General features: G+C 37.5%; 1 protein-coding gene across 1 annotated transcript; it reads left to right on the top strand.

Moving 5' to 3' along the window:
- Window positions 1–1,061: 1,061 nt before the first annotated feature.
- On the top strand, window positions 1,062–23,471 carry LOC106628235 (suppressor of tumorigenicity 14 protein-like). The gene is made up of 14 exons (XM_088051309.1): window positions 1,062–1,139; window positions 3,324–3,391; window positions 4,340–4,518; window positions 5,543–5,762; window positions 8,448–8,587; window positions 10,045–10,142; window positions 11,032–11,144; window positions 11,844–11,977; window positions 16,339–16,446; window positions 17,469–17,588; window positions 18,156–18,339; window positions 19,063–19,334; window positions 20,549–20,685; window positions 23,313–23,471. The coding sequence occupies exons 1-14, from the start codon at window positions 1,062–1,064 to the stop codon at window positions 23,469–23,471; spliced, it is 2,010 nt and encodes a 669-aa protein (XP_087907435.1).
- Window positions 23,472–25,618: the final 2,147 nt, after the last annotated feature.

Consider the following 25,618-nt stretch of genomic DNA (forward strand, 5'->3'; position numbering starts at 1 on the left):
AAAATGAATAAACATGGTGATGTGTGTTATTGCAATGATCTTGTCCTTGCTGAAACAAAACTGGTGTTTCTAAAAGGTCCTGATACAAATTTTATGCAGAAGTGGATTTGTTTCTTCTAGGCATTTTCCTGTGGGTTTTTCTCTTTTCCATGAAGGAAGGGGCAAAGTGTCAGTCATCAGGTTCTGTGTGTGTAGCAGATAGGGTGTTGAAAAAGAGAGAACTTGAACAAAGCCATCTGTCTGCAGCTGTAGTTTGAATTTCTGAGCTGTGAGGATTGCCTTCCAATTAATCCCTTTTGCAATCTCTGTGTGAACTGTTGGGATTTGTTTGTTCCCTTTGTATTATTTTTCTGGGGCTGAGATTTCTTCATTCCCTTTTGCTTTTCTAGATTCTGTTCTTTGTGCTCTCTCTCTCTTTCAACATTTATCAAATATGTTATTTCTCCACACACATCCTTGATTTTTCATATTTTACATGCAGAATATGCTGAACTTGATGGTTTGCTGACTTAAAGCAGCTTTTTCCTTTCAAACAGGAAATGTGAACATAAATTGGTTTGCAATTTATTTACCACATTTATTCTATGGTAATATCTTGAAGCTGGAAAACTAAGGTCATATGTTGAATTGAGCATTTCTCCTCTCTTACAGATATTTCTATGAATTCCCCAGGGAGTTTATTAGAAGTTGCCTCATTTATATTGCCCTGGGACCTTTTGTCTATGAATTGGTTGTATGTCCTTTGTGTTGTGTCATAAATGATCTCCCTATTCTTGTAGTTCTGAAAGAAGTGATCTATTTTCAAATTATGGGATCCATATCCTACTTATCCAGTCAGGAAAACAAGGAGTTACAGTGATGGCAACTTTTCCTGCCCACCTTCTTTGACTGCAGATCAGCTGGCTCCAGCTTCAAGCAGTATAGCAAAGGTGAAATAAGAGAAGCCCGGTGTGTGTGGTGGGGAGAGCAGCTATTCTGAGCTATTCTGAATTACGTTTAAGTAACAAGGTTCATTTAGGGGGTTGCTGCTAGGTTTGTCAAAAGGCATTTGTCACGGCATCATGCTGCAGGCTTTTCCCTCCGGCCAGATTTCTGTGTACAGCATTCCAGCTCCGGACTCTGAATGGGCTTCAGGGCAGGTAAGAGCTACCAACTAAGCTTTGTAGTAGGAACACAGTAAATAAATTATCTCTATCCACTCCTGTGTGCATTGACCCCTGTTCTTCATAAATCGCTCTTAACCAGTGATTAAAATCCACATGCAATCCCTGCCTCCCCCCACCTTTTTTCACAGCCTCAGATGCATACAAGGAAATAGCCCAGAGAGATGCAGGTTTCATGTGTGCCCTAGCTGATAACATGAAAGCTCTTATCTCAATTTTAATCTCTTTGAAACTAAGAGAGTAAATACCCCAAAATGTGATACAATAGCTCTTCCTTTTTTTTTTACTAACTGATGCCATCCATGGTCTTTCTGTAGGAAAGTCCGCGCGTTTCCTACTGCCCATCCTACCAAGAAGGTGTGTGCCAAAAGTATCATTTCTTCAAAAGGATGAAGTTGTGTTTCTGGAGGAGATGTCTTCTAGGAATATTACCTACAGTTTCTTTAACAGTTACAGCAATCCTGCTAGTCCTGCACTACTCACTCTGTAAGTGTTACTCCCAGCGTGGTCTGGGTGGGATGGATATTTCATACTGTGAAAAGCTCTGCACTAAGCAGCTGAGCTGCTTAGTTTATATATACACACATTATATACACATAATGTATGTATATAAACTGCTGACTTTGCCTTCTCCTTAATGTCTTTGCTAAAGCAACAAAATGCACAGTAATTAGCAGTTAGTAGTTGCACAAGAATATTGAAAGTGTGCATTTTATCTCTAATTATTTTTTTGTTTCTGCTCATGAATACCATCATTATTGGTATTAAGTGTTATCTTTTGCAGGAACCTATGGGAGTTATTTGTCTATTTTCTCTTCACTTTTTTTAAAAACAGAATGCATACCTAAATTGTTTATGTGCTTTTCCAAATGTCAACACACAGCCATTAAAACCGTGCCTCTTCAAGATGAGAGCACCACAAAAAAAAATGGAAGATTAACATTGAAATTTTCCTAGTAGAAATGCCTAGCTAAACCTTTATCTCCTTATTTTCCTTTCCTGCTGGGCTTTACTCTGTCAGTGGGACTGGCTGAGTGCTGTAGCTATTACTGCATGTTTCTCTTAAGAACTAATACCTGCAAATGCCAAGGACAAGCACATCTGCAAGCCTCTTGTTTTGTAATGTTATTAGGTGTGCTATCTTTTTCTTTTTTTTTTTTTTTTCCTCAGCTCCAGCTTTTTCCTTTACTTATATCAGTGGAAGTGTAGAAATTCCTAATTTGACTTATACAAGTGACCTCAATGATCCAACATCACAGAAGTTCCTCCTGCAAGCAAAAGCAGTCCAAAATTATGTAAGTTTCCACATAAGTAGAGCAATATTTTGTAAATATTTATACAGAATCAGCTGGGAATGAGGAGAAAACTTGGGTTAGCCTTTCTTTTTTTTTTTTTTCCCTTGGAAACAGTAAGTTTAAAGCTAGCAAAAGCCTTGGCAGTTTTCAGTTTTAGAAATGCAGCTAGACAGATGGAGCTGTGTGTCTTAGAGTAAGAGGAATACTTTCTAGGTAATAAGTTTTCAGGGTTATGGAGAAATTGTCTTGAAGGAAATAGGAGAGTGATTGTTTTATTTTGCTTTATTCAAACTATCTGCCTTCTACATTTTTCTTTTTCTTTTTGATTTCACCTCCAGTTCAATGCTTCACTTTTTTTAATCTTCCTTACCATTCACAACAGTGCTTGCTTTCTTGCCCTTCTTATGAGTTTCTGTTTGTGAGATCAGTACTGTTTCCTAGGTACATGTGGGCAGCAGTTTAGAAGACAAAGCTGTTCTCTGTTAGCCTGAATTTCCCAAAAGAATTAATCTGATGTCTCAAAGCTGCTTTGTGCACAGCCAATACAAGTCAATCATACTGGAAGTTTAAAGACTGAAACAAAAATATAAATGTATTAATAAAGACTTTTTCGTGACTAAGTATCAAGAACTGTCTCAGTGGTCTTGAAATGTAGTGTGAAAAAGCAATTTTTTAGTGGAATTTAATGCAGATTTATGATCCTTACTTGATACATTTTGTGAAAATTATGGACAGTGCTTGTAATGTGGGGGAAGGCAGTGAGGAAGAAGAAAGAATGAAAAAGACAAGCACTTTATAGTGTTAGAGATTATATTGGCACTAGAATATAATGTCACATTTTCTTTTACCACTATTTCATTGTCAGTTGGCAGAAACATACGAATCTTCCTTCTTGGGAAAGTACTACTTGAAGTCTGTAGTGGCTACTTTCAGGTATGTGCTGTTCCAGCATATGGTAGAAATTTGAAATATTCAGCTGTGTTTTTCTCTGTTTTTTAATGCATTTAAAATAAGCTATCTAGAAGAACATGCACATTTCTGTAAGAGAATTAAAAAACGCAGAAATGCGTTTAAGTATATGAGCTAAGCTAACAGTATGACTTCTGTCCTGCCCTGTAGAATTGGTGAGATAAATGAAATCTGATTAATTGTTCCTGAGCCTATGAGTTGTTTTGTTGTCTATTAATCTACTTTTAATTTTTGAAATAACAATACAGCACTTGCATGATCTTATTTCAGTTTTGTCCATTCAAATGAAGATCTTTTTTAACCTCTGAAAACAAATCCTTAAATGTGTAACTTGGGGCAAAACACTATTTGAGTTCCTGGTAAGAAATGTAAATCCTTTGAACAGCAGGTTATTACAAACCTGGTACTTTCTGAAGACCCTGAAGGTTCAGTGCACAGGCATTTTCAAAAGGATTGTGGTGGAATCACTGAAGTAATAATTTGTATGCATATGCTCAAGGTTTCTTTATTTCAACAAAAATTGTGCAAAATGCTGCATCAAAGTACAGACGTAAAATTGTGTTGTTGTATGGTGCTATCTTCCATTAAAAATATTAATTACAATGTGTCTGGAGTTGTTATATGATCTTAAAAGTGTATCCAATTTCATAAAAACTATTGTAGGATTTCAAGGTGTGATTTTTCAGTCTCAGTGTGTAGCTGGTTAAGTTGCATATGTCAAAAATATTTCTGGACAGCAAAAATAATTGTTAAACGAGAGTTTTTTGTCACCATGTTTAGCAGCAAGTATTGGGCACAGAAATTCAGGTGGCTATGAAACTGTGCCGGCCAAAAATGCAGACCAGTAAAAACCATGTCCAAAACAGTAATTAGACTGCATTTATGATAATTTTTTTTTTTTTTTTTTCACAGTGAAGGAGAATCTGGGCTTCGAGCTTATTTCTGGAATACATTCTGGGCACCACAAGATATGGTTGCTTCTCTTAAAAAATTAACCCCAGTGGAACAAAAAGAAATCTGTAGTAAACAAGCAGCTCCCTTGTTCAGTTCTGGGGAGGAGGATTTTGATCTTGATACAATGGAGCTTTTTGGTAACAATGTACCTGTCATTTAATACCTATTCTGTCTATTTTTCTTTCTCCACTTTGTGTCTTTGGCTTATGTAGCTGATAATTATTACATTTCAGTTTCAGATTCCATAGAATATGATGTGATGCTAAAATCAGGTAATTATGTTTCAATCCCAAGTGATACCACTTCGGGGGGGACATGGAATCCTGTGATAGAAAAATGGCATTTTTCCAGTTATTCTTATATCTGTAGGGCTTATGAACTAAACTAGACTATGGAATCTCCATGTGCTGTGTTTCAAATGAAGTCTGGATGAAAATACCTTACAGCTTTTATTCTGAATGGTTGAAATGGTTGAAATGTAATAGTTCCCACTGAATTGCAGTGAGCTGTGGCTCCTATTTTTGCCATCTCTAAAAAAACACCCCCTACCCCCGAAAAAACCACCAAAACCAAAACAAAACAAAAAAAAAACCAAACCAAAACAAAACAAAAAAACCCCAACCAACCAAAAAAAAACCAACAAAACAAACAAACAAAAAAAAACACCCAACAAAACCTCTAAAAAATTGTACATTATTTGGCTGGTGATTAGACAATTTTGGTTGTGTGTTGTTAGTGATCAGGCAGATAATGCAGAGCTTTAATTCACTTTGCCTGATTTCTTCATATCAAGCTCATCTCGAGATTTGTCTTCATGTACTTAGTGTTGTCACTGCACAGAGAGGGAAGAAGAGAAAATGGCAAAGGAAGCAGTAGGCGTGACACAGATATTGTAGCAATTGCAGCTGAATCAGTTCCTACTCATGGAATGTGCAAAGAGCTGGTGATGGTGAGGCTTTGTATGTCCTTGGCCAGAGCAGGAGAAGGTGATGCAGTCTGATAGGGAAAAGGGAACAGAGCTGCAAACATAAGAGCAAAAAGGGAATAGAGTAGTCAAGAAATGTGGGTAGGTGATCACTTCTACCTTGTCTGAAACCTTTCCCAAGAACTTATCTTTCAATCTAACAGTTTTTCCATACCGATCTACATTCTTTTTTGTAGCAGTATCCTTTGACCTGTATGCCAAGCCAGGTAACAACAGGACTCTAACTCTGATGAATCCCAAAAAGTCATTTTATCAATGGAGACTGCGAGTTCCTTCTAACTATGTGGTGAGACTGGTAGTTATCACTTTGCGTGGTGTTACTCCAGACAGCTGTGCATCACACCACTTGTCAGCATATGATTTCCTTCTTCCACTGCAGAACAAGATCATTACCAGGTATGATACACAGAGCAAAGATGCTTTATTGAGCTGTACGGAAAAATAATTGATGAAATGTAAGATTTGAAATACAACTTAATCAGAAGTCTTGGACAGCATAATAAAAAGATCTTCTAAAAGAGTTGGAAAGGTCTGATAAGGGTTTTCAAGTCCAACTCTCTGCTCCTCAGAGGACTTCCAAAAACCAAACCATCTGACTAAATGCATTGTTCAGATGTTCCTTGAACTCTGACAGGCTTGGTGCCATGACCCCTTCTCTGGGGAACCTGTTGCAAATTTCTATGGGGTTTATTCTACACTATGACCAATTCTTAATGGGTTCCTTTCCATAAAATTACTCTCACAATTCAAAAATGTTCAGACTTTATTTTAGAGTGTTCTATTGTATTACTTTCAGAAAATGTATGTTTTATGGCAGTCCAGTCACAGCTGAAGTCCTGTTTATAACAGGAGGGTTGGAGGGCTCCGTCCTCAGAGTCACTCTGTAGTCTATTTGCATAAGTGAGTTCAGATGATGTTTAAATTTGAGTGGCTACACTGCTCCTACTTTTCAAATTTCATGTATGAGCACAAAGAATCTGTCTTCCCCAACCAAATAAATAAACAAGCTGTAGGATCTGAAGAAGGATGGTTTCAAGAGGGGAACTTTACTTAATTTTTTTATTTTAGGAACTTTCAGGAAGAGGTTAGCTGGGCATGAAGATTCAACTAGGAATCTGAAATGCACTCGTTTAGGAATGTTTTAACTTAATTGAATAGGTGGTCCTCTTCAGCTCTATTAATGTACTGATTGCTTCCTGTGCTCCATGCCAACAACAGATTGCCATTGTTGGCATGGAATACATGCAAGGTTTTTGTAACGAGTTACTCTCAAACTGTAGCTTAATGAGGAGAATCCTGTTTCTGATGTGGGCCTGCATCTGTTCTGCTACTTATTATGGATTATTGCTGCAACTGTTACTCCATTGTGCATTATTACCTCTGGCTCAGCTTTTTAGGAATCACAAATGTAGAGCTGGCCCTGAGCATTAAAACTCCCGGAAGACAGCAAGACCAACACATGTGTCTGATGTAACACATTCAGAGAACATTGATGCAGGAAGTGTAAGACAAAATTCAAGAATGTGCATTGCTATCTGTCTATTAAAGAACCAAAACAGAATTTGGTGACAAATTATGTAAAAAGCTTGAATGGTACCTCAGAAAGACCAACTGTTTTGGTTACTTTTATTACCACTCTAGAAAATGTGTTGTTTTGCATATGTCTATTAGTTTTCTGCTTGGGTCAAAAGCAGCCTAGTGACATACTTAAGACACATACAGTAGGACTAATAATAAAGTATGTCCAATATCTATGACAGCCAGTAACTATAGTAGCCATTATTCCCTGATGTTTAGGTCTAGGCTCTCACATGGTGATTGAACTGGTTCTCACCAGTTTCTGTAAACTGCAGTAATACATCTGTTCAGTGACAAATCCTAAAGCATGTTCAAGCTGAGATGATGTGAGGTGTAAGACACATGAGAGTAAGCATCTTATGTGGATTCCTCTTCCCATAGCTTGCCTTGCTGTTCTGATGATACTATGACAGAAGGTACAGATAGAAGATAAGCCAGGTTGTCAACTGGGTTGATGAAGATGCTGAAATATTTCTACATGGCAACATGGAGAGAACTTAAATTGTTATTTTATAAATGTTTTGTCAGCTATTATGATAAAAAGGATTTAATAATGTCTGCTGGAGAGGCAAAGCAGAGATTCATTCACTAGTGTCTCACTTTAAATGTGTGAAAGGAATAGCCTGCTAAAGCAGAAGACAATTACTTTCAATTTAAGGTTAAAAATTTTTACTTTAATGCTTTCAATTTGGATCTCAGTGACATCAGAGAACTTACTGCTGGGCTGTGATTGAAGTACTCTGTTACTGAGAGGTCTAACCTTAATTGCTTTCATTTGCTGTGCATAGAAAAAGAGAAACATGTTAGAAATTTTTAACACATAGATTCACAGATATCACAGAATATTCTGAGTGGGAAGTGACCCACAAAGATCATCAAATTATAAATAAATGAAAAAAAGTCAAAAATATTATGTGGGTTCCAAAATGGAATAAGCATAAGAGTGAATTTACAGATGCAAGAAATAGCATCTCACATTACAAGTAAAAGAACAATAGGAAGCAATAGCTGCCAAGCATGGGGCTTCACATTTTGTGTGATAGATTTTGTGACACAAAACCAGGCTAAACATGGATATATTGGGAATGTTTTGGGTTTATCTGTTGCAAGATGCTGCTCAACACTGCTGCACTGGCACTTGTTGCCTTTTCATTCCTAACTTTTGCTTCTCAGTGCCACTATCACTACTGAAGTAACATAATCTGGCTTCTGTAGGTAATCTGATGCTTCTATAGGTATGAGAACTCCAGGGCACTTGTTAAGCAAGAAAACTGTGATGTACACACAGAGTGACTAAGCCTCTAGGCTGGGAACTCCTAGCATCCCATGCACTATCAGCTGGCTGGAAGAATAAAAGGGAAGTGATAGCCAAGGGAATGCTACTGAAACACAGATGCCCAGATCAGTGTTACTTCTGCCCAGTTTCCCAGCAAAGATGACAGGAATGTGGGAAATATTTGGGGGATTACATTTTTTAATGCATTTTTTTTTGTAACCTTCCAGATGGTGTGGGCCTGGGGCCTGGACTCCTTCTGTTGTGCGTTTAACTTCATCAAGTAATGTAATGTTGCTTACCTTCTCACTGGACCAAAGAGGAGAAAGAAACATATTAAAAGCTCACTTTCAAGCCATTCCTAAAATCAGTACGTAGTTAATGGGAACAAGCATCTAATGAAAGCACACACTTATTATTGTTTTTGCTTCTAAAAAAGTTGATATTGCCTTGAACATATCTGGAGGAGGGAATGTTGGCATATAAAGCAGGGAGTTACCATTCTGATCCACTTTACAAAAGACTGAGAACTGAACAAAGAAGAGAGAACATCCTTTGGTCTGAGAGACTTTGTCTTCCTGATAACTACTCAAGCCTTACTTGCCAGGCATTACATGGGTAACGCTGAGTAGTGCCAGCAGAGCAGCCAGCCAGCTAGAGGCACTGTCTGCCTAGGCAAAGTTAGATAGTCCCCATGACAGGGCAGCTACTTTTATTAGTTTTGGAAATGTATCCCCAGATCGTAGAATGTGTGTTTAAAGAAAATGGAAAACAAGAGCAAACACTTCTTATTTATCTTTGTTCTTTTTCTGAAAGCATTGCTCAATGCAGTTAACTGAATAAGAAAAGTGTGTTCCAGACCTAAGAAATACATTCCAAACCTATGGGGTACTATGGATTTTACATGGGTGCTGTGTGGTGAAATATTTTGAGTAATGCTAAACTGTAGTACTAATTATAGAAGGGATAAAAAGGCTTCACAGGATCAAGTTTAGCCACAGTTATTTGGTAAGGTGTAAGTGAAAGAGTTTTGACAATGAAGCAAGTGACTATTTTTTAACGTCTGGAACAAGTCACAGGGGATAAACTTGGACAAAGATGCCACATTTCAGCTTATGTCTTTCTGCATGCTGATTATCCAAATATTTATCCCATGCACATTACTAGTTAAAATGGCTTTATTGTTTTGAGGATGGGCATTTTGAATTATATTTAGCCCAGGTTTTGCTACAAGATTTTTTAATTTCAAAACTGTCTTATTTTCTGTTATGTTCATATTTGTATTAATTATATTACCTAAAGGGAACCAAAAGCACTAAGGACTGGATATCTAGGTGAGTCTTTGCTAGAAGATAAAATCTCAAAGGAATTGTTCAAATATGGCATGAATTTTCAAAGTGGAAACTGATGCATGAACTTCCTTGTTTACATTAAATTAATCAGTTTTAACTTCAGTGGGATGATTGCTTTTTAATTTTGAAAATGCATACATAAAAGTCAGAAGTAAATTGGAAGGGGGGTGTCCACATCTAGTTGCTTCTTTCACTTACCGTGAAAGAATGCTTTTTTAAAAAGGAAAAGCTTCAGTCAGAGGTTTTTTGTATTTACCTGTAGTTGTAATTTGATCCAAAAAATAAGAGAAATTCAGTGTTATGTGAAGGTAGAAGTTAAGTGATTTTCAGTTAATACAGGGAAAATGTTAGTTTAATACTGTCACAATGTATTCTTCTAACTGTAGTTAGAGAAGGGTCCTAGCAAGTGAAGTAGACTCTGCACTTTGGTCCAGCTGAGATAATTGTGTTCCTTGCTGATGTCTTTCTCTCCTAGTATGTGGTGGTCATTATACTTCCTGGAATGGGACACTAAGTTCCCCTTATTACCCAAGTTACTACCCACCAAACATTGACTGCACCTGGATCATCAAGGTAAACACTGGGAGCTCTTCTGAGTACTGATTACTTCTCTTTATCTTATGTGGACTCAAAACTGGGAGAAATGGCTTTTGATGTGGGTGAAACAGAGAGAAAACCTAGGGAGCCCACTGAACCTGACTTCTTCCCTGTCACCCATTTCTTTCCTGTTCTAGGTACAGGTGCCAACTATGGGAGGGAAATATTGCAAACTTCCAGAAGTTTGAGCATTATTTGTGACAGAAACAAATTAATGTGTAAGATGACAACTCCCAACAGCCAGAGAAAATTAATAATAATCAGGGCTTTTCTTCTATGTTAAAAAGAAAAAAATGATCATGTAAATCATGCCTCACATGATGGATACCACATTGTATTTCCCTGAATTCTGCAGGGGCAGGACCTTCTCTGGCTTAGAAATTCACCTCTGAATTTACAGCAAGTCCTTTGGCAAGGCTTAAAATCTGCTCATGATTTCTACCAACTGCCTAATGTGTTGGTCTATTGTTGCATTCAGCATTTAACTACTTTTTCAGTTTCCCTGGTAAAGGAGCCTTTTCATGTATATGACTTGATAAGTCTCTACCTCTCACGGTATTATTAGCAGCTTGTGGCAAAAACCTCTGACCTCTGTGCAGGACACATGGCATTACAAGCCTAGTGTGAACCTCAGATATAGTGCTTTATGCTGGCTGCAGAAAGGCTTACACTTCATCAGGCACAGTCTCACCAAATATAGTCTAAAAAGATTTCTATAGATGCTTAAATTAGCAAAAGGTTCTTCAGAGCTGCTAATTTCAATAGAAGTGCAGTACTTCCAATCCTGCAATAGGTAGAACACTTTGGGAGCAAAGGCTGTTACCATTTTGCGAATGTGTGTCAGGGGTTTTCTTTTGATTTTTAGGCACCATTGCCTGGCTACAAACTCTCAATAAAAATCCTTGTAATACAAATTCAAGAGAAGTCTCCAGGGTCCAGTAAATGTGATAAAGACTGGTTAGAAATTGATGGAGTTAGGTGAGTAAATACATTATTTTCTGGCATACTGATTTGCAGTTTGAGTTCTTGCACATTCAGGCATCCTGTATTTTTTCTTACAGATATTTACTTTTTCTTTTGTTCCCCTTAGAGCAATAATGTAGAAAACAACAGGATTTTATGCAGCTGCAGCTGAGCTGTAAATTCCTGGCTGTGGTCTTGATGTGGTTGAAGAGTTTGTGCAATCAGAAGTTTAATTTTCTTTACCACTTGCTCTTCAGGGATTGTAATTGTTACACAAGCACTAAAAATAAAGCTATTCAGAGAAATTTGTCTCTTGGAAGGAGCATATTGAAACAAGCAACAGCTGTTGGGTTTGGCTGGATGATTTAATCCTTTCCTGGATGTGGAACTTTTGGGTTTGCAAACCTAAATGGGCAATCTGAAATCAAGCATGCTTGAAGTAGTTTGTGTTCATAAGGTAAACCCTGACACTGATCATCTCGCTGTATCTTGTTTCAAAGTCCATTAATCCCAAAAATTTGCAGAGTGGGAGAAATTATTAAATAGGCTTTCTAAAACTTTAATTGGACAATTTTTAACACCAAAATACAGCTTATCCTTATTGCATTGTCTTAAAAGTTTTTGACATCACCACCACTCAATAAAAGGAGACATAGCTGGGTGGTAGTGGTCAGTTTGGTTAGAAATTAATATTTCTCACTTTTGCCTTGCTAGATACTGTAAAGCTCTTTCAGAAAACAACAGAAACAGAGAATATGGCTATTCTGTTGAAATCAACTTCCATTCTGATGAGCTGGTCACCCACAGAGGGTTTTATATTGAATACAAAGCTTTCAGTCACACAGACCGTAAGTTATTAAGCACACGCTTTAATTTTTAAGGAGAAACCTTTGAGAAACTCTGCTTGACAGACCAATTGTGTACAACTCAACCTGCCTATTTTCTTAACCTTATTGCAGGAGACAAATGTATAAAATGTTATGTCTTTAGTTGACCAAACAGAGGTACAAATTTAGATATAAGGTGCATTTAGGAGCTAGCACTTATTTTCTAACTTTTATCAACATTTCTGTAAAATAGGGAGTAAAAGTAAAATTTCTCAATTTCTGTAGATCTATTTATATGGCACTTTGTTGACACCTTAAAATAGCCAAGCTGCAACATGAAAATAGAATGGCAGAGGGCCTCTAAGCATGACTCTTGCCAACAAAAAATAACCATGAATACTTAATCTTCTCTTTAAAATCACAACTCAAGGTGCTCTAGATCAGTTTTCAAGTTTAGACAAACTATTTTAAGTTTTACTGGCAGTCAAAGAGGACCCCTTGCTAGAACATGTTGCAGAAATACCTCTGGGTTTTTTATGGGCTGTTCCTAACTCCCCAGTCTATGTACTTCTGGAGCAATGTTAGATTTTGGGGGGCTTCCAGATGATGGAACAGGAATTTTCAGGAGATACACATATTTACTTGTGACACTTCTTAGAAAAGATACAATTTCAGATTTTTTTTAAATGCCTGGGGTTTATTTTACCCAATTAATGTCTGGGTAGATAAAGCTCTCTATGATTTCAAGAGAAAATAATTTTGCTTCATTTTGAGAAGCCTCTTCAAATCCTCAGCTTGCTTGTCAGAATGTAGTTCTGTTCATTGTTGACATAGAAGCATTTAAGTAGTAAGGTTTCTGGTAAAGATTATTGTTTCATGCCTTCACTCTAAATAAGTGGCACATTTTGTGGTCAGTCATTCTATAAGACTCACAAATTTTCAGGGATTTCTTCTTCCACCAATGTGGGTCTCTTTCTACTAGAAAAGGTTACCAACTATTCTTAGTTCTATGGTTACTCTGGTTGCTGCCTCAAAAATGGTTTAGAATCTAAGCCTAAGAACACGTTTTTTAATGGAGAAAATCCCATCTTTATTGTGTGTATCTGTGTGCTCTGCTTCTAGCACTGAGCCAGCAAGCAGATGGCTCAAAGTTATTTAATCAATTCTTAGTCACAGTCAGGAGACTCTATAAAGAGTCATCAGGAGGAGTGGAATAGCTGTGATGTGTCAGTACCAAGTTGATGCAGTAGTTTGGGGAAGGCTGTCTGAGATATGAGCATGGATTGAGAGCGCTGGCCTATATCAGCCTTGCCTGCAGCAGTAGTAATAGGAGAAGGAAAAAAATAAATTCGTGTTTTCCCACGTCTTTAGTACTTGCAGTCACCCACCTGAGGTTAGTTTTTTCTCATTGTAGAGTGCCTATCAAAGCACAGTTATTAAAAATCACAGGTACTGCTCTGAAGTGTCCTGGAAAACAAATGCCAGCCATCAGCTGGACGACTTCAGGCCTGGAGAGGTGACAGGAAAATGGAGACACTCCTGCTTTGAGCTCATGCTGGCCGGGTGTAGTGTATGCGTTCCTCCCACTCATATCACATGCAAGGAAATGAAGAGGACTAATTTACTCCAGGTTGGAACTGATTAGACAACTGTGGGACAAATGGATTTGGTACTTCAGTGTGATTGATGCAGCTCTTAATTTGCCCATGGTGCTAAATGGGAGAAAGTTTCATATGACTTCACTTGGGCAGGAAGAGGAGTAAGTTGAGCTACTTAGTCTTTCAGAGACTTTTTTTTCCTTCCACATCTGAAAGAGTGAAAGAGAACAAATATTTTTTATATATTGGAAAGAAATAACTTAGCATCTATACTAGTAGTTAGTTTATGTGAAGTGAAGGAAATTCTTGGTCAAGGGCTGTTTCATAACAAGACTGCAAGTTTTGGAAAGTGTTTGATAAAGTACTTTTTCACACCAGACATTTAGTGTAGTAACACAGAGATTAATTTTTACAGAATTTTAATATCAGGAAATACATATTTGTAATACTAACAAGAATGCCTAGTTTTTGATTTTATTTTCCTTCTCCTTAGATGCTTCTGTATTAAATACACTCCCTTAACAAATTAAAGAAATGCTTCCTATCAGTAATTATATATCTGTGATGAATGACTTCCAGCCCTTAGAGTAGAGGCAATTAATGTGAATTTTATCTGCTAAGTCTATTTAGGTGACTCATTTAATACAGGCTGCTTGATAAAAATCTTTGACAGATTGTGCCACGTAAGATATTTCTTTTTTAATATTCAATTTAAGTTACAAATTACACAAACTTTAATTTTTAGTAGTAATTTTAATATTTTTTCATAGTAGAGTCCTGCATTACTGCATTGAGACTATATCAATATTTCTAGGTGTCATTGATTTCTTATTTTTCTAGCTTGTCCTTAGATATGCAGACAAAATATGCATTCCTTCAAGAAATCAGTGTGAATGCTGGAAAAGCTGCCCAGATGGTAGTGATGAATTGGATTGGGGTAGAACAATTATTTCTCGTTACTTGTTTTCTGTAAAGAGTTTCTTCCACAAAGTTGAGACATGGGCTGAAATTATCTCTAAAATACTGCTGGCAACCTTTAAGATCACATGAAGCCTGTGGGTGAAGATGTAAAAGTATGGAAAAGAGGCTGTGTAATGTATCTCTTTAAAGAGTGGGAGAACAGAAAAATCAAGAGGGAATTTTACACCAATCTTTATAAGCTGACCTTCCGAAGGAATTAAAAATGCACAAGAAGTAGCCAAAGGAAAGTAAACTATTTGTAACTAATGGAAAGAATATTAAAACCAGCATGAAGATTTAAAATTTTGTTTTAGTTCCCTGCTGTGAGAGGATAAATAGATAAGTTGTACTTTAACACTGTCTTGTGTGACAAGATCATCAGTAAGTAAAGAAAATGTGGGGAGAAAAAAAAAAATACAGGAAATTCTTTCCACAGAACAATTGGTCAAGGCTCATTACCAAAGAAGAAGGACATTTTTAATGTCATTCTGCAAATGTTGTTATGGAATGTCACATAATTTTTGTTCATGATCTAAATTATGGATTAGAGTAGATGCTTATGAAATAGGAAAAGTGTCACACAATAGAAAGGTGGAAGTGTTTTAGAGGGATTGTTTTAAGTGTTGTAAGTGTTCCTGAGAAGCTGTAGAATATATATGGAGAAAAATAAAGACAAGAATATGAGTCAGTGGTGCCCTGGCAGCCAGGAGGGACATCCATGTCCTGGGGGGGCATCAGGCACAGCATCCCCAGCCAGGCAAGGGAGGGGATTGTCCTGCACTGGGGCAGCCTCACCTTGAGTGCTGGGGGAAGTTTTGGGCACCACAATATAAAAAATAGTTATCTATTAGAAAGTATCCAAAGTGGGGTAACAAAGATGGCAAAGGGCCTCGAGGGGAAGCTGTATGAGGAGCAGCTGAGGTCACTTGGTCTATTCAGCCTGGAGGAGACTGAGGGGAGACCCCATTGCAGTTACAGCTTCCTTGTGAGGAGAAGAGGAGGGGCAGGCACTGATCTCTGCTCCCTGGTGACCAGCGACACTCCCAAGAGAATGGTCTAAAGTGTCAGAGGAAGATTAGGTTGGATATTAGGAAAAGGTTCTTCACCCAGAAGATGACTGGTCACTGGAACAGGCTTTTTCCAGGGCACTGGTCACAGCTCCAAGGCTGCCAGAGCTCAAGAAGCATTTGGATGATGCTCTCAGGCACAGGGTTTGACTCTTGGGGATGGTGCTGTGCAGAGCCAGGAGTTGGACTGTGAAGTTGATCCTTTTGAGTCCCTTCCAACTCAGAATACTCTGTGATTCTGTGAAGAATGTAGATAACTAAACAGACATGTGGATTGCCTAAGTTGCTTTTTTTGCTAAAAAATGTCTAGGGGGGATGATTATTGCTCAAGAGATGACTTGTGAGTCAAAGTCACAAAACACTTTGTGAATTTTTCTTATATTTGGTGTTTTGTTGGTTGTCTTTGTTCTGGGCTTTTTTAAGTGTCACTAGGATGTAAGACAGGAATTTGAAAATACCTTCCCAATCACCAGTGGGAAGGCTTCAGCTAGAGTATTGTACCTGAATTAGGTATTGCATGTCAAAGAAGATAGGGAGCGTTCAAAAGATGCCAGAAACAGTGAGCAGAAGGGAATCCAAGGCCAGAGAGTACAGCACAAGTCTCTCTGTCACTGGATGCTATCAAAACCGAGGTAGATAAATGTCTGACAGAAATGGCACAGAAACATCCAGGTGACTGACCTCTGGCAGGGAGTGTAGCATGTGGCTGTTGGTCTGCTGTTTACATTAGAAATTTACAGACTCTTATTTTCTTCAGGTTGTAATCCAGAACAATTGAACTGTGGTGATGGGAAGTGTAAACCTCAGTATACGTCTTGTAAAGATGATGACAGCTGCAGGCAGGACAGTGATGAAAACAACTGCTGTAAGTATGTATTTTTAGCTATTTTCCAAAAGATGGTGGAAGTCAGAAGCATGCATATTTTAATGGTTAAATGTGTTGTTTCTAGATTATTTTTTTTCATGTCACAAAGTAAAACTTTCATAATAGTGAATACAAATCATGCAGAATAAAACTAGGTTTTGGGAGAGTTTAGACAATGAAGAAAAATCCAAGATAAAAGGGATTTTAGTAAGAAAACCAAACCACATTTTGCTGGTGATCCTGTTGGAAGAGCACTTTTCCCCCAATTGCTGCCGGATCAGTACCACATAATTTAAGGGAGACATAGTAGGCTGCAGACTTTCACCACATTGATGATCTTTTTACTGTAGATCCACAATAGTTGTGGACATTGCTGGTACCACCAGTGGCTCCTTAGTGATTTGCTGCATTTTGCTTATATAATTTTTGTCTTGCTTTCAATCTTGGGGTAGCCAGGAGTAAATCCTTGTTGGAAGAAACCTACCTCTCGCTGTTTAGAGGTCCTTGTGAACAAGTGGTAATAAGAATAACAATAATAATGGAAGCAAATTGCTGAGATATATCAGGATTCTCACATAGTAAACTGTGATAGTCCTTAGTCAGAAATTTATTGGAGGGAGGTATAAAGCTCTCCCACAGTTTTCTCAATTTCACTTGAAAATGAAAAGATGCTGTGAAGATTTATGATTTGTAATGCCAGTAGTGCTGGTGAAGGCAAAAGAACAGAACTGAGAAGACACACTTATTCAATTTAGAGTTATGTAAAATGGGAGTGTGAACAGTTGGAGGGTTCTCTTTTTCCTCAGGGACAATGGAAACTGAAATTAGTGTGGTCATTAATTAGAGTGGATCAGTCCCCTGTCCCCTCTCCATAGAGGGACCAGTTTACACCAGTATAGACTACTACTTAGAGCAGGCTAGAATGTGTAGCTTTGAACAACTTGCTGAATGTGCAAGGTTTTGTTAATAATTTGAAAGTGTGACTCCAAACATGTGACACTATCTTCTCTCTCTTATTTCAGCCTACAAAAGTTGCTCCCCTTATGCATACAAATGCCTCAATGGAAAATGCTTGCTGAAACCAAATCCTGAGTGTGATGGGAAAAGAGACTGCACAGATGGATCTGATGAAATGAACTGTGGTGTGGTAGCATTTATTTTAAAATTTGTTAGTTACTTGGGAAACTAAGTCAGCAATTTATGTTATTATTAAGCATTATTGGATTAAGAATTCGTTAAATCAAATATGAATTAAAAAAAAAATAATTTCCTGGTAACACTTTTTACAAATGTCTGTCTTGCATTTTGCACTGTTTCTTTTAAATCCACTCATCCATTCTATCTATGGTGACTTATTTCAAGCAATGCGCTTCCAGGATAAGCTGGTAGGTCTTTCTGCTTTTTTAGAGCTGAATGAAATGCAGTCAAGGAGCTGTGTTTGTAGTAGGAAAAAGAGACAAGAATTATTCAAATGAACTTTTAAATTTTGCTTAATCTCTTTTTGAGTTACTCAGCTCTTTGGAAAGCTACAAAGGAAGATAGACAATGATTGCTTTATATCTGACCTGCCCTGATTGAGTGAAAACGGGCAAGTACTCACCTTTTTACCAATTGCACAGTAAGGTCTAAGGGTAAAAGTTTGTGTCAAGGATGGCAAAGTGAATTAACCAGTGGGCTTTTTACTAATTTATTAAATGATTTCTTGTTAGCTTGTGGAAGACGCCTGCTTAAGAAAACCAGAATTGTTGGAGGTGAAGACGCGAGATCTGAGAAGTGGCCTTGGCAAGCGAGTTTACAGATGGGGGCACACGGCCACGTGTGTGGTGCATCTGTGATTTCCAACAGGTGGCTCGTATCTGCTGCCCATTGCTTCCTGGATTCTCATTCTGTGAGGTACGAAGAAATTATACTGTTCCAGAGCATCTGCAGTTTAATAACCTTACAAAGTTGCTTTAGTAGTTTGCAGAAGCTATTCCTTGTCTAGATAAGTTGATCCACATTATAACTTGGTGACGTGACCTCACTACATAAACACTACATAAAAACTCAGTGTTTTCTGCTGGCTTCGAAAGTCTTAAATATTTGCAGATATTCTTTGCTGAAGCTGCTTCCATTGCCAGTGAATCCTCCATGTAGAACACTGTTCTGTTAGATTTAGGGTAAATGCAAATTTTTCTCCTTCTTTTCAAAAGGCAGGGGTTTTCTGAGTTGAAGTACGGCCTTTTATACCAAGACATGTCCTATTTATTTATCAATGAGTGAAAACCTCAGTGATGTCACGTTTAGCTAGTGCAAATTGAAAATGCATACCTCCTTCATGTGGTAAGGAAGAGATAGAGTTTAATTATATACTTTTATGAGTTCCAAAGCATGATGCATAGCAAGGAGTCGGTCTTATAGCTCCAGGAAATTAATTATTTTTATAATAGCAAGTAAAAACATTGCTTAATGTTTTAGCAGACAGAGACTAGAATGCATCTATCTTCTGAAGTCATATTCTACTCCATGCACTTTGGTTTTGATGAATGTCCTCAAACACTGAAAAGTAGTTAAAATGGAGCAAACTAACACTGCATTGCTTTCCAATGGGACGTTCTAAAACCATTTTTTTTACAGATACTCCGTTCCAATGGGATGGAGAGCATATATGGGCTCACATACTATTAATGAAAAGAGCAATCGTGTAGCTGTGAGATCAATCATAAGGATTATTGTCCACCCACAGTACGACCAATCTATCTCAGACTATGACATTGCCCTGTTGGAAATGGAGACACCTGTACTCTTCAGTGAGCTGGTACAGCCCATTTGTTTACCCAGCACCTCTAGAGTATTTCTTTATGGAACTGTCTGCTATGTAACTGGCTGGGGAGCCATAAAAGAAAATAGTATGTTCATTTCCTGGATATACTTTATGCAAGTTTGTTAGTTTTAAACTCTAATAATGGAATATTTATACTTGTATGCAAAAAAAAGCCCCAACCCTTGTAGTTTACTTAGTATGTCTATAAAAAGTCAGAAAAGATCTCTTAGCTACAGTCTGTGAATTCTGAATGATTGCTTGGGTGGTAGGTAATAAGTGACAAAATGCATACTCAGGTGTCACAGACCATTGAAAAACAAATTATTCTAGATTTACAAAAATGTGCCCATTTTCATGTTCATGACTCATTTTATCTGGTGAATAGAACCTTGCAGGTAAAGAGATCAGTAGCTTGCAACTATTGCAGTGAAATAATTAGTTTGTGATTGACAACAGAGCCATAAGCAGCAATAATTGCAAAAGAATGTGGAGGATCTTTTATTTTCTCTGTCTTAACCAAAGGCAGTTTGAAGTATGTCTCATGAGGAGTTCTGCCTCTGTGTAGCTTGGAGCAGCCAGCTGCAATGGGGAGGCAGGAAAAAAGCACCCTGAGTTAGAGAGGGGCGGCAAGGGAGCCTGTGGGATCCTTGCTCTGTCTCAACATTAAACAGCTTGAAACCTGGGCTTGGGCAGTATCTCAGCACATCAGAGGTGTCAGGATATTTAGCTCACAAAGGCATCTTATGTCAATACCATAGTACAGAATTAAGATGTTACCATAATTTGTAAGTTATAGACAGTTCTTTGGGTTTTTTTTAAATTATTTGTTTTTCCACACTCAGCTTTATTATCAGTTTCTTCCCTAGAACTGGGAAGATGGAAAACAATATAGAAATTGCCTTTTGTAGGACTTGGATGTTGTTTGTAGCACAACCATGGTGTAAATAATAACAAAAAGCTTCAGACATAATTTGAAATGGCATTCAAATTCAGTCACCCTGTGTGCAGTCTTATCTTACAATTTGCATGGCACTTTTACTACTTTCTGGCAGAATAAGGTCATAAGGATAAAGTCTAGGGAAATGGAAAGGTGGTGCATTGGAACCTCTATGGCTATAGCATAGTGTGGACAACAGCTTTCAAAAACTAGGGCAGGCACCATTTGAAGGGAAGGGAATTACTCTGCTGTCATTAGCTGGGTAGAATTTGAGTTTGAAGTAATCCTCCTTTGTTTTGATAATTGATATCTCTATAAGAAATTTGTGCCACCTTTGCAATAACATTTGTATTTTTTTCTAGGTCATCTTGCCAAAACACTGCAGGAAGCTCAAGTGAGAATGATTAACCAAAGTGTTTGCAACAAGCTCTATGATGATCTTATTACTTCACGTATGCTGTGTGCTGGGCATCTTAATGGTGGTGTTGATGCATGCCAGGTAATCTGTAACTGGTAGGAAAACTACAAAGTAATGTTTGCTTTCATTGGCAAGCTCCTCAGAGTTTTAGGTTGTTTATGTGGTGGGTTTTTTTCTTTGTTGGTTTTTTTAATTGAGATGTCTTGAGTGTGAGTTTAGGGTTAATTAAACATAGCAACTAAAAGCCCACCAAAATAAGGAAGAAAATTCATCATAGATAATGTCTGACTCTTGAGAAGTATCATTTTGCAAAGGCAAGGGGTAAAATGTGTTGAGAAGAATTCTTTTTTATCTTCAACACTTATATGTCGTACAAGAGAACAAAAATATAAAGATAAAAGGAATCATCTGTGATAAAGGGCCCATTGGTGAATTATGCTATTTTTATTAATTTCTTTTTATCTTTTGTTAATATCTGGGTATGGAATTGCTAAAATATTCTAAAAGTATGATGAGTAACGTATTGTTACAGTTGCAAAGAAATATGAAAGGAAAAGCTAAGCTAGGTTTTGGAACTGCAGCTGCAATGGTGCTATTTAATATCAAACATTCATTCATGTGTGTAATTACAAGTTGTGACTACATCACAGTAGTGTAAGTTATGAAACCCAGCTTATTTACACACACAATCAGAAACTGCTTTTTGGTCATACCACCTGTCCTGACTCTGTCTTCTTTCTCCTATTGCACTACTTGTGTACTTCATTGGTGTTAATATTTCTGATAATGAGTATCAACTTTACAAACATGTTTTTTATTCCAGTTACCATGTAAAGAGGATAGAAATTTGTTACTGATTATTAGACTGAGGCAATTCGGTATATTTTTTGAGTAATATATAAATTTTATTATTTTAATGCAATAGGGTAACTTTTGCAAGATTGTAGCTCATGATGGGTCAAACCTCTTTTACACAATAGACTATTTGTAGAATTTTCTTGCAGTGTCTAAGAACTAATTAAATTAATTAGTATTTTTATTTACATTATGTAGAGTTTATCAACAAACTGTGACCTTGGAATTGTTTTGCTAAAATATGTTTATTTGTAGGGGTGATGTTCCTCCAAAAAATGTGCTGCTTAAGAAATGCCCTTGAATTTTCAGATGGGCATTTTTAACAAATTCAGCTGTATATCACGTATTCAGCTGGCCAGTTTCCAGCATGATACACTATGTTTGAGTTCTAGCATGTTGGACCTATGGGTCTTAAAGTTCTTAGTCTGGGTAGCATTTTTGCATATTTTTTTTCGTTTCTGTCACTAGTATATATTTTATGTAATATATAGTATGTGTTTTCTGTACAGTGTTAGAGAGGAATGACACTGGGAGTTCAGGAAACCCCCTGAACTTAGCAGCCTAAGCCCCCTTTACTATGCTTTCAGACTTGTGATCATCCTGTTTGGTTTCACTTCGTCCTGGACATGTATGTGGTGCATATATTGCACAAGTTAAGTGAAGCTTCCAAATACCTTCCATCTTTAGAGGACCTGATACATCAGAAATAAAAACTTACACTTTCAGACTGTTTTCTTATCACTCTAGGATGTTCTTTGGTCTTGGTTCCTCTGCTTAGGAACCAAGACCTCATTCCTCTCCCCACTGGCATACAGTCTCTTTGGTCCTTCAGAACTGGCTGAGTAATTGGCAGGACTATGCAGACTCCTTTGTCAAGTCACTTTGACATCAATCTCTTGGATTATCAACATTTCTAGTATGACAGCAGCCTGAGTGGAAGAACTCTGGCCTCTTCTTTTATCTCTAGATAATTTTGTGTCACCATAATAGATAATTTTGTTTGGTTGGGAGATGAAAGCTTTCTGTTATTATTCTTTAATCAGTACGTGGCTTTCTCCTGACCTTGTACATGTTTTGGCTGCAGCTGGGGGCTCAAACAAATCCCAGGGTCAATTTGGAGGCTGCTTGACTGCCTTGTGTGCATTAGGAAGTGCTGCAGAGAGGAGCTGCACTGTAGTTGCCCAGAGTTCTGTGAACAGACCAGTTCACAGACGACATACAAGGTTAAAGCAATGAGAGGCAAAAAAACATTGATGAGCCCAAATGCATTTCAATCCTGTGAGCTGAATTGAATGGGAATTTTTATTTTTCTACATTGCTGTGCAAACCTGCATGTTCCATTTGAGAAGCCAGTTCTTATTTGCACATTCCTTAGTCTTTGTTCCTTCTTCTTCCCCTTCAAAGTAGTCAACTGTTTGTTGGCTTTTTTTTTATTTGGGGTGTGTGGTATCTTTCTGTTCCTGCTTAACACACAGTAAAAGAGATCTGCTTCAACCTGTGAACAATTTTTATTCAAATTGTAGTAGAATTCCCTATTTCCATCCATTTCTTTTTCTCTCCCTTTTTGAGCTGTGGTGTTATTCTATGAATCCTGTAATGGGACATTATCAAGGAGTAATTTTATAAACAGCTTCTTGCCATTTGCTTTATATTGATAAGTGTGCTACATCCATAAGTTAAAATAATTTAATAAATATGACATCTGGTTGGGTACATTATATCCAGAAGTAAGTTTTAATTAATACTAAGTTTTCATTTGAGAAAAGGAGGGGCATGTATTTACTGTTCTTAAATAGTTTAATTTTTGTTGCAGTGCTCTCTGTGTGTGCACTAATGGCTGAACTTCATTTTAGGGAGATTCTGGAGGTCCCTTGGCCTGCTCAGGGAAGGGCAATAGGTGGTACCTTGCTGGCATTGTGAGCTGGGGTGAAGGGTGTGCCCGGCGCAATCGTCCTGGTGTGTACACCAAGGTGACAGCCCTTTATGACTGGATCCGTCGGAACACAAACTGATGAGCCAAGGAGAAAATGCAGATCACCTCTGTGTGAAAGCTGCTTCCTACTGTAGTCAATTTGATGATACAACATGAGAATGCCATTGACTGTTCCTTTGTGAAAGTATACACTTTTTCAATGAAGAAACTATCATTTGTGGTTCACCTAGCAATAACTGTCCAGCCTCAGAGGAACTTCAGATTCCTTATGGATTCATCTTCCTTATACCTATTTGCAGAAACAGCACTGCATTAAAAACAAAATGAAATGGATTAGAACCTGTAACAAAAGTCCAGCCATAGCTCTTTTGTAACCCTTCTCCTCTCCCTCCTCGTCCCTTGTTATCTGTATTTGTTTTCACATATGCATATCTGGATAAAAATGGCCACATGCCATATATATTCCACTCTTTAGGGATGTTACAGGATTCTAAACATAAATAATTATTTATGTTCTCAAAAATATGAGTAATGTATCGTGTACAAAGCTGAGATTAATTTGTTCTAGTTATGTGCAACTGCAGGACTTTTACATTCTGGGCTGTAACTTTTGGGATCTCTACTGTGTTTTCTTAAAAATACCAGATATATAGTTCAAAAATGTTAGGATGCAAGAAATTTTCATTAAAGAACTGGAAGAGCATAATTTAGGTTCTTTGGGATGATGTCTAAATAAAAGGAAGGAATTAATAAGTTGTAATTCATTAAAAAAAGGAAACTATAATTCTTTCTTAAATTCTCTTTAGAATTTGAACTAACTGTAGGGTTTAATGTTTGCAATATGTTGCAGATGTATTTTGCCAGCTGTGGCGCTGGCATGTATTGTGAATTTTTAGCATGTTCCTGGTAGATTAGGATTGTTTTTTCTGCTGTCCTTGGTCCACAGTAAGCAGAGTTTCAGGCCCAGGAATTTTTTTTTTTTGTGTTTCTTTCTGGGCTGTGCCCACAAGGCCACGCTAAATTGAAATGGACATAGAATGAAAATGAAATTATGTGGTTGGATGCATCCTTCAGCTCAAAGAAAGTAAAAGAAGAAATGACAGCCACATTCCTTTAACCCTGGTAGTAAATCTAGGTTTTATAATTTTAATCTCTTGATGAGCTTATCACTCCAGATCTAGCCAATTTAAGGTTTCCAAAGCTGTTTATGGGACTTCAGAATACCAGTACTTAGCTTAATAAAAGAATTGTTTAGATGGCCTTAAGACCATTTAGTTGATCTTTAAGTTGTGCTTAATATTTGGAAGTGTTTAGCTTTCACCTTTAATATATATATTTTAAAAATGAAGCTGGCAGTTTCAACACCTTTTATTGCTGCACACTTCCTCTGCAGTACATAAGTGAGATCTTTGTTTCACGTTAGACCCACCTTGGCAGCGTGTGGGGGAAATGTTGAAAAGAACCAGCACTGTAATCTGCATGCAGTGAGATTCCTCCTTCTAACCCTGCCATTGCTTTTCCTTCCTTTATCCTGCCGGGCATCTTGTCCCAGTTCATGTCAAATTTACAGCATAAGCTATGTTCAAAGCCTGTATGTTAGGAGGTTTGTTTCTCTAGTGGCTACTCAATTATTCACACCTTCCTTTTTAATAAACACATGCTAAAACTGCAAGGGGCTGTGTTTTATTTGTTTGGATGGGCCTTTGAAACTCCAAACCCCAGGTTCATTAGAGCTTGACAAAGTTCAAGTGCCTTGGACTTTCCTCTTTTTGTAAAGCTGAGCTCAATGTGCCCCTGTTACTAAAGAGTACATTTAGGGGCACAAGTTTCTTTTCCTTTTGCTGAAACCAGAAATATCCTGCCTAGGGAAGAAAACAGCTTTCCTGCTATTCTGTTTTAGATAAAAGCCTAACCTAGAAAGTTCAGCTCATTTCTTGACTTCTCATTTTCTCAGAGTTTCTCAGCAACTTGGCAGAAGGGTCAGTATTTCACATGGAAGAAATGCGCCAAGTGTGGAAGTTAGATCCCCCAGATGAAAGACTTTAAGAAGCTTCTTCACAAATATGTAAAATAAAATAAGGAAGTTAGATCCCCCAGATGAAAGACTTTAAGAAGCTTCTTCACAAATATGTAAAATAAAATAAGGACTTTGGCCTTTGCATGGTGAGATCTGTATAATCATTAACTCTTTGTCTCAGAGGAACAGTTTTGGTTTCAGTCAATCCA

This window comes from Pseudopodoces humilis, chromosome 2 (genome assembly GCF_049639895.1).
Source record: "Pseudopodoces humilis isolate 2021_Gansu_Grassland_sample_001 chromosome 2, ASM4963989v1, whole genome shotgun sequence".
NCBI lineage: Eukaryota > Metazoa > Chordata > Aves > Passeriformes > Paridae > Pseudopodoces > Pseudopodoces humilis.

Excerpts from the sequence above, each read along its gene's own strand:
- LOC106628235 (XM_088051309.1), top strand. The coding sequence starts at position 1,062 with ATGCTGCAGGCTTTTCCCTCCGGCCAGATTTCTGTGTACAGCATTCCA. Across the intron at positions 4,519-5,542 it reads TGATACAATGGAGCTTTTTG|CAGTATCCTTTGACCTGTAT; the intron begins GTAACAATGTAC and ends TCTTTTTTGTAG. Across the intron at positions 5,763-8,447 it reads CAGAACAAGATCATTACCAG|ATGGTGTGGGCCTGGGGCCT; the intron begins GTATGATACACA and ends GTAACCTTCCAG.